Raw genomic sequence first — 10,220 nt, 5'->3', positions numbered from 1 at the left:
TAAGAGCATTAGTATTGGGGTATAAATATTTTCAGTTGCTATTTTACAACTCAAGATAGTAAAAACCCATTTTATCCGGGTTTGTATACCTAAAAAAATTTGCAACATATGAATAGTTAGATTGCATCTATGCAACCTTACTGTTCATAGGTTGTAAAGAAAAAATTAATATTTAATTTTGTGATTGTGTGTGAAGAGAAAAAGATAGTGGGAGGAAACAGAGAAATAAGAATAATTTTTATTATTTTATTAGGTGGTTTATATTATTTTATTAGATTGTATGTAAAAATAAAAATTAAGATGTAGAGTGAGTTGTAAAATGAGTTGGTAAAATAAATAAATTAAGTAGTGTTTGAATATGCAAAAAAAAAATATATATATATATATATATATATATATATGCATCCTCAGATGCTAGTGTTCTAAATTTATATTTCACATTACCTTCACTGGTGACAAAAATATTGTAAATGAATTCTGCGAAAAATATCGTTGTTGTAAATGGGGAAAAAAAAAATCACAATAATGCTCCAAAAAAGAAAAAAAAAAAAAAAAAAGAAAAAAAACACCAATTTGTTTGCATTGTGCTAAGCTTTGGCCAATTTGCACAACTGTGAGTGTGCATGGTAATCACCAATTGTGACAGATACCTGAAGATTGTGACTCATACCTGAGAGGAGCATCCAAGAGAGGAACATATGGTAAAAAGCTTGCTTACGGGACCATATATATCTTTCATTCTCCAAAAAGGTTGTTTTCTTTGTGACTAAAAAAGAAAACAAAAAAAGAATTGTCATTTCTAGTGATTGAAGTGTGCATGCATGAGTCTGAGAGTCGATAATTAAATGAATAAACAATGCTTGACCAAATAGAACAAAAAGAATGAAAGTGACTGAAGTTTGTGATTGAATATAAAGATATCCTTTGGAATGTACACAAATTTTCAATTTTGTTGAGAGGGAGGAGGATTTGGGGATCAGATTCTACATTGGAGAATATTCAATTTGAGTAAGAAGGAATTTTTAGTTTGACATATTCCAACGGAGCTGCTATTATATATATATATATATATATAATGTTTATCCACTTATCTTCATGTATTTCATGAACCATACATTAAGAATATTCATTGTATAACTACAATTTTTTATAAAATAAAATAAAATAAAATAAAAAGTTTATATAGTTCCTATTTGCTAATTTGGATTTTGTTTCTTTGTTGTTTTTGGTGTAAAGGAAGTGCAATAAATAAATCAAACTAAAGTATTGCAATTACAGGCAAAGCTAAGATTTACTTCTAGAAGGATCAAAATTTAGAATTTACACATGCTTACATGCATATATACATATATAAATAATATATATATATATACATATGAATACACACAATATAATATACACTAATTTTTAAAATGATTAACCTATAGAAATTAAATAAATAAAAAATAACTTAATAAAGATTTTTTTTTCTATTTCTTTTTTTCATCTACCCTAGTTTCGCTGTATGTTTTAAAACTTAGAGACGATAAAATAAGGAAGAGATGATAGTTTGTAAAACATATTAATGGCAAATACATAAAAGAATTCGTCATCAATGGAATCAAATTATAAGAATGCTGTTGGGTGATGAGGAATTTCTCTCTTTTTCTTTTTTATATATTTATTGTTTTTCATTTCTTGAAAGGGCAAAACCACCCTTAGGGAAAATAATTTTACGTTCACCACATATAACGGTGACACCAAATACTAGCTCCACCCTCAGGCTTCGCCTTTAATTTCAATCAGTCTTGCAAATTGTAACACACGAGTCATAGGTGCTGATTTTTTTTAGGAAGAATGAGTAAGTATGATCCCAAGAGAAAGGGATAGGGGAGAGACATAATGCATGAAATTACATGAGCATATATATAAGCATATCCAATTTCCTTCATCTTGTTTTGCTGACAAAATATGCCATAATGAAAGTGGTACAGATGAGTTTGTTGAATTGAACCAAAGAAAAGAAGAGAAAAGAAAGTGCCACAAGTTGGAACCATAGACCATCCTAGTAGCACTAATAATATTCTAAGAATCACGGTATCTAAATTCTAATCAAAAAAGGTGGAAAGGTTTCTGATTTCTAATGGCAAAACATAAACCTTTAGGTATCAAACCACTAGCGTTAATTATCAATATGGTACTTGGGAAGAATCTGATTCTTCGGATGTTGTAGTAGTGAAACTTATGCATTCAAGAATGGATTTATTCCAATAGTAACTTCCATTCAAAAGTTATTTTGAAGTATATATATGTGTTATTCCAGTTTGTACAACACGAGTAGCTTCGCAACTTGATGAGCTATGAGGTCCTATTGAGGGACAAAAAATTCCTATTGGCAGGGTTTAAATGTTACTATATTAATTTGGCCAAGTTTAGACCTGAATTATCAAATTTTGAGCTGAAAATTAATTGCAGATGTCGTACATTAGGAGAAAGATTATACCAAAACTTTGTTATATATGTCCATGCACACAAATACAAGCAAGCTCCAGCCAGAGTAAATCATCTAAAAACCAAAGAAAATACTTCAATAATGATAAAAGTAAGAAAACCAAAATTATTTTAAGTTATATGATAAAAGCAAATATCAAAATAAAAAAGCATAGTAGATTATAAAATAATTCTAAAGTAACTAATGAAACTTCTTTTAGATTTTGATGGAGAGATATGGTGGGGATGGCCATGGACAGAGTTTGGGTCAAGTATACCCAAACTCGACACGAAAGGCTTACCCATGAATACCCAATTCTCAATATTTCTTAAGTGCTCGTACCTAATTTTTATACAGATTTTTACCTATGGATGCCCAAACATGACCCAAACCCATTTTTTTGGGTTTTTATTTATTTATTTTTTGTTATTCTTGTTGAGAAATTGATACATGTAGATTTGGTTCTTGTATTTTCTTTTTCTCTATTTAAAGAGAGGGGATAATTACTTAATTTATTTGTCTTAAATCTTTTTTTTTTTTTTAAAGGCGAGAAGGTCGGTAATACCCATACCTAATTTGCCAAATTTGGATATGAGTAAAACTCGCCCTTGATGCCCGAATTCTTATCGAGTAGGGTAATACCCACACTTATCGAGTTGTGTTGAGCTGGGTTCCCATTACCAAAAGGGTTTTTGCCATCTCTAATTGAGAGGTGTCAAATCGGATCAATCTTAAGCGAGGTTGCTGATGTGGTAAATTGAATTGATTAGCCATTAACTTGGCCACAACACCTAAAAGCCCCTACACAACACCCTAGGAGTTTATAAGCATCAGTCAAGTGGGCTCCAAGGTGGAGGGTTGGAAGTCATCACTTTGTTTAGGTCTAGTAACCAATTTGGTCTACAATGTAGAGGTTTATGCACTAGACATTGAGTCTGGAGTAAGGGAAGGGCTTATACTCAAAGTCCACTCGACCTAGTGGGTCGGCCTCCACTATTGTCATTAGGCCATTTTTAAAGAAGGAAATTATTAAGAGAGTCCTAACCCTAATCACACACTTTGCATTAAATAAAATACACAAGCAAATATTTTCAAACACACATCAAGCAAAAAAGGAAACATTTCAAAATTCAAATTATCATATTCTATTAAATAGGGAAGTCAACAATCAAATCAAATCAAACATGCTAGAAAAGATCTTATTCAGGTAACAAATTCAAATTAAAACTACTATGGAAATGTTGACTAATCAAAGCATGGAAAGTAATTAGCTGTCATTTATTACTTAATCTTAAGAATTTAGAGTCAAACAAATCACAAGGAATATATAAAATACTCAATTTAATCAAAACATCATTTTTTATCTATCATTTTCAAAGCAATTTTGAGCATCTTTTTTAGTTGTGATTACTTCCAAATTATTGAGTTGTACACTTTTGACTTGCACATGAAGCTTGGTCACAAATGCAAAACTTCAAAGACAAGTGCAACCACCATTGACAAGTTGTGCCACTAAAGGAAAGTGTGAAAATCAAAACTTAAAATCTCCATTCACAGAAGTCAAGAGCCAGAAGTTATAATCTCACCAACTATAGGGCTAATTCCTAAATCTTACCCATGATAACGACATCAACACCCATTAAGACCACAACCAAGATAATGACTACAATTAAGGAGCAATTAGACAAGTCATTGTCACCTTTTGCATGAAAATTGTTATAATTCAAATCAATGTATGCGAGATGCAAAAATAAATTTAATGAACCCCAACAATCATTCGAGGTAACAATCATGAAACAACAATTGAAAAGTATGGTAAAAATTATACAAGAGCTAAGATAGATATTGGAAGTAATGCAATGACTCTTACCTCAATAGGTATTACTCTAAGGAGAACTATCTGGTCAAAAGAATTTTCAAAAGTTTCCTCCAAGTCAGGAAAGATTAATTACTCTTTAAGATGGAACAGAGAACTGAAATACATGAATTTCAAACTAGACAAAGTGATAAGGGCTTCGTAAGTGGGAAGACAATGACCTCGATGGATGGTTTGGTCCACAAAATTGATTCCTGTTTGAAAGGGAAGAAATATGGGCTAGGATACCTAGTGTGACTGGACAGGCTAATTATGGTCCGCGGGCTGAAAAAGAGACGAGCTTGTTATGTGTAAGGCTTGACGTGGACGGACTCGGAATGGACGGATGGCAAAGGGATGGGTTGATCAACCATGGGCCTGCTGGACCTCTTAATGGGAATACTTGTGGCCCATTCTCGAAAAGCCTTAAATAGGATCCTAGTGCAAAGTGGATTCTAGAATTTGCGTATATTGGTGAAGATCTTCCCTATAAGGGGAAGACTTGTCCACCACGTTTCGGACTCTAAAAGATGATTTCTACAAGGAAAGGACTTCGACTCCAAGCGAAAGAGGAAAAACTTTCGACTACTATAAAAGCCCCAATACCCTCACTAATCAAGGTACGCATTATTTACCCTCTCTAGCACTCTAGAGTTGTGAGAATATTTCTGACTTAACTTTCGGAGGGTATTTGGCCGGCACCACACCAGTGCTCTCTGTTAGGTTTTCTTCTTTGTATTGTGTAGGTTCACGTTCGAGCACGTAGACATCGTGCGGCTCACTGGTGAATTTCTCAGCATCATCAGTTGGCGCCGTCTGTGGGAAACGAAGAGTGATCAGACGTTGCTTCATCCTTGAGACAGAAGGGTTGCATGGTGCTCACTTGCTCGATGGCAACCACCAACGACATCCAAGGAGAGAAGCCACCCACAACCGCACTCGAGAGACAGGTTCAAACTCTCACCGTGGCCGTGGAGCGCCTCACCAAACAAAATCATGATCTAGAAGAACAGTTGCGTCAGAGGAACACAACACCCAACAACCAGAAAAAGGATCAGGAAGGTACCAGCGCCATGTAGAGAGACCGAGAAGGGCCTGAAGGGAGCAACGCCCCAAGCAGGCCAGAATGAAAAAACACGAGCCTCCCATCCCTTATGGACGCGACTCCTCTGCCTATCTTTGCAGAGATGCAGGCGATGAAGAACAGATGGAGGTCATGATGAACGCCCTTAAGGAACGAGTGTCCAGCGGTCTCGACGACCTAGTGAACCGGACTGACTCTCCATTCACCGCCCCCGTCAATTCCTTTCCCCTGCCGTAAAAGTTCCGGATGCCACAGACAGAGAGTTATGATGGAGTCAAGGATCCCCTAGATCACTTGGAGACATTCAAGACCTTGATGCATCTACAAGGGGTATCAGACAAAATCATGTGTAGGGCCTTCCCCACAACACTGAAGGGTCCCACGAGAATTTGGTTCAGTCGGCTGACACCGAACTCCATCAGCACTTTCAAAGAGTTGAGCGCTCAGTTCACCTCACACTTTATAGGGGGACACAAGTACAAGAAATCCACGGCATGCTTAATGAGCATCAGGCAGAGAGAGGACGAGACGTTAAGATCCTACATAACTCACTTCAATAAGGAAGCGCTCTCAATCGATGAAGCCGACGACAAAATACTGGTGGCGGCCTTCACGAACGAGTTACGGAAGGGCAAGTTTTTGTTCTCACTATACAAAAACGACCCCAAAACTATGTCAGAGGTACTCTACAGGGCCACTAAGTACATGAACGCAGAAGATGCGCTACTAGCCCGGGAGGAAAAACCTAGGAAGAGAGAGCAGCAGGTGGACGTACGGCAGGATCAAGGGCAAAAAAGACCAAGGATAGGAGACAGAAGGGACGAAAAGCGCCCTAAGCCCTCGGGAGGAAGGTTCACGAGCTTTACACCTCTAAACGCCCCAATTGACCAAGTTTTGATGCAAATCAAAGACAAGGGGACGCTGACGTTCCCAGGGAAACTAAAAAGCGACCCAAGTAAACGGCTGCGAGACAAATATTGTCGTTTCCACCGAGATCACGGTCATGACACAACCGATTGCTATGACTTGAAGCAGCAGATTGAGGCCCTCATTAGACAAGGGAAGTTGCAAAAATTCGTCAACAAAGAGAGAGCGGATCCCAATCGCCAAGAGCCGGCCCCTCGACGGGATAACGAGCGTCCTAGACCCCCCATCGGAGGCATAAGGATGATTGTGGGAGGAATTGCAACTACTAGTTCCTCCAAAAAAGCTTGAAAATCGTACCTCAGATCGGTCCAGAACGTCCAGCTAACAGGCTCTGCGCCTAATACTGCACGGATGGAAAGCCCTATCATTGGATTCTCTGAAGAAGACGCAAGGAGACTCCATCATCCACACGACGACGCGCTAGTTGTCAGCATACGTGTGGGGGACTATAATGTCCATCGAGTATTAATCGACAATGGCAGCTCGGCAAACATTCTATACTCTCCAGCATTCCAGCAAATGGGGATCGACAGAGAGCGATTGATACCAACAAGTGCTCCACTTGTCAGTTTTGGAGGAATAAGGGTATTCCCAATAGGCTCAATCACACTCTCGGTAATAGTGGGTGATTACCCACAAGAACTCACTAGGAATGTAATGTTCCTTGTGGTGGACTACTTATCTGCTTACAATGGTATTCTCGGACGGCCCACACTTAACTCGTGGAAAGCAGCAACATCGACGTACCACCTAATGATCAAGTTCCCTACAGACTATGGGATTGGGGAGTTGCGAGGGAACCAGGTGGTCAGACGATGTGCATAGAAGAGCAGCGGACAGTCGCGGAACTGGTCGAAGAGCTGGAGGAGATAATACTCGATGAGTCAAAACCTAAGCGAACGACTAGGATAGGGACATTGGCCTGCCAGCCGGTGCGTCAGTCCCTCGCAGCATTCCTCAAGAAGAATCAAGATGTATTCGCATGGAGCCACGAGGACATGCCCGGAATCGATCCCTCTGTCATGGTACACAAGCTCAACGTTAACCCTGCAACCCCACCCGTTCAGCAGAAAAAGCAAGTGTTCGCTCAGGAACGGGACTGAGCGATAGCAGAAAAGGTCAGAAAACTACTCGAAGCAGGTTTCATTCGGGAAGTATATTACCTGGAATGGTTGGCGAACGTAGTCATGGTCAAGAAGGCTAGCAGGAAGTGGCGAATGTGTGTCGACTTCATAGACCTTAACAAGGCATACCCGAAGGACAGCTACCCCCTCCCGCAGATAGATGCACTGGTCGACTCTACGGCCAGACACTAGCTCCTAAGTTTTATGGATGCCTTTTCAGGCTATAATTAGATCAAGATGAAGGAAGCTGACCAAGAGAAAACATCCTTCGTCACTAGCCAAGGACTTTTTTGCTATAAGGTGATGCCATTCGGACTCAAGAATGCTGGGGCAACGTACCAAAGATTAATGAACAAAATATTCGCGCACCAGATTGGGAGGAACGTACAGGTCTATGTTGACGACATGCTGGTCAAGAGCCTGCGCGAAAATGATCACTTGAGCAACCTCCAGGAGACATTCGATACCCTACGATCATACAACATGAAGCTAAATCCAAGTAAGTGCGTATTCAGAGTAACGGCGAGAAAATTCTTGGGGTTTATGGTATCCCAAAGGGGAATAGAGGTCAACCTAGAAAAGATACGAGCCATCATGAAGCTGGAACCGCCAAGGACAATAAAAGACGTGCAAAGCTTGAACGGTAAAGTTGCGGCCTTAAACAGGTTCGTCTCCAAAGCGGCGGACAAGTGTCTACCGTTCTTCTGCATCTTAAGCAAATCATTTGAGTGGACGGATGAGTGTCAGAAGGCGTTTGAAGACCTGAAGAAATACCTCGCCTCTCCACCCTTGCTCAGCCCGTCCAAGTCAGGAGAAGACCTCTATTTGTACCTAGCAGTTTCGCAGGTAGCAGTGAGCACGGCCTTAGTAAGAGTAGAGGAAGGAACTCAGTGACTCGTCTATTTCATAAGTAGGGGATTCCGGGGGGCTGAAGAGAGGTACTCCCAGATGGAGAAGCTCGCCTTCGAACTGGTAACCGCAGCCCGAAAGCTCAAACCGTACTTTCAAGCCCATACTATCATCGTCTTAACGGATCAACCCCTAAAAAGAGCAATGAGCAGCCCTGACGCTGCCGGACGAATGGCCCTGTGGGCAATAGAGCTGAGCGAGTTTGACATACATTACCGACCGCGAACTGCAATAAAGGGCCAAGCAGTGGCAGACTTCATCGCCGAGTACACCCAAACGGAGCACAAGGAGGCGCACGCCCTCAGGCAATGGAACATCCACACGGACGAATCTTCAAACAAGCAAGTTGGAGGCACCGGAGTATTAATTCAAACCCCTGACGGAGAGAAAATCAAATGTATGATTCGGCTGGACTTCCCAATGACCAATAATGAGGCTGAGTATGAAGCGTTAGTGGCAGGATTAGATCTCGCGAGGGCAGCAGGTGCCGAGGCCATGGTTGTACATTACGATTCGCAGGTAATAATCAGTCAGATTAGCGGCGCCTATGAGTGTAAGGGGGAAAAGATGAAGAAATATTTGGAGGAGGTCAGGAGTCGGATCGGCACCCTCCAAGTCACATTCGTCCAAATCCCAAGGGAGGAGAACGAATGTGCTGATCGTCTTACAAAAGTCGCCTCCGCAGAGCTTATGACGGTCCCCGATCAGGTATTGTCGTTCATCCAGAATTCCTCAATCATTGACAAAGGAGCAAAATTGCAGGAAGTAAATCCTGAAAACAATTGGACTACACCATTAATAGCATACCTGAAGGCAGGCACGCTTCCAGACAACAGAGACGCAGCAAGAAAACTGAAAGTCCGAGCTTCGCAATTTGTAATGATCAATGATGTCTTATACAAAAGGGGGTTCTCACGACCATACCTAAGGTGTTTAGGCCACGAAGAAGCAAACTACGTAATGAGAGAAGTTCACGAGGGTATCTGAGGAAACCATTCGGGGGCACGGTCCTTAGTACACAAATTGATCCGAGCAGGGTACTATTGGCCTACAATGCAGAAGGACGCACAAGCCTACGTCAAGACTTGCGACAAATGTCAAAGGTTCAGCAACCTAATTAGGTAACCAACCGAAGAGCTGACACCCATGATGGCCTCCTGGCCGTTCGCCCAATGGGGATTAGACATCATGGGCCCTTTCCCGACGGCTGCATGACAGCTGAAATTTCTGGTAGTAGGGATCGACTATTTCACTAAGTGGGTAGAGGCAGAAGCCCTGATAACTATCACGAAGAGGAACATCAGAAGTTTTGTGTGGAGAAATATCATATGCAGATTCAGGATACCAAGGGTACTCGTCTCCGATAACAGAAAACAGTTTGACAACAAGGCATTCCAAGATTTCTGCTCGGAAGTAGGAATCAGAAATCACTACTCGTCACCTGCACACCCACAGGCCAATTGGCAAGTTAAAGTCACAAACCAGTCCCTGCTCAAAATCATTAAGACCCGGCTCGAGGGGGCAAAAGGCATCTGGCTTGACGAGCTACCAAGTGTCTTATGGGCATATCGTACTATGGCAAGAACGCCCACGGGAGAAACACCATTCAGACTAGCATATGGAAGTGAGGCTGTCATTCCAGCAGAGATAGGGCTTACGAGTTATCCGGTGGAGAGCTACAATAACGATAAGAATGAAGAGGCTTTACGGCTATAGCTAGACCTGGTCGACGAAGTCTGGGCTACAGCAGAGCAGAGGTTGGCCCGATACCAGAACCTCATGGCAAAATACTACAACTCCAATGTTAGACACATAGATTTTCAGATCGGAGACCTTGTGCTATGGAAGGTG

General features: G+C 40.9%; 1 protein-coding gene across 1 annotated transcript; it reads left to right on the top strand.

Annotated features, from left to right (window-relative positions):
- Positions 1 to 5,655: 5,655 nt before the first annotated feature.
- Positions 5,656 to 6,624, top strand: LOC136061623 (uncharacterized). Its single transcript, XM_065759623.1, has one exon. The coding sequence runs from the start codon at positions 5,656 to 5,658 to the stop codon at positions 6,622 to 6,624; it is 969 nt and encodes a 322-aa protein (XP_065615695.1).
- The last annotated feature ends 3,596 nt before the right edge of the window (positions 6,625 to 10,220 follow it).

The sequence above is a fragment of the Quercus suber genome, unplaced genomic scaffold (assembly GCF_002906115.3).
Source record: "Quercus suber isolate HL8 unplaced genomic scaffold, Cork oak 2.0 scaffold_336, whole genome shotgun sequence".
Lineage (NCBI taxonomy): Eukaryota > Viridiplantae > Streptophyta > Magnoliopsida > Fagales > Fagaceae > Quercus > Quercus suber.
The sequence above is the reverse complement of the archived record's forward strand: the minus strand, read 5'-3'. Positions and strand labels throughout refer to the sequence as shown.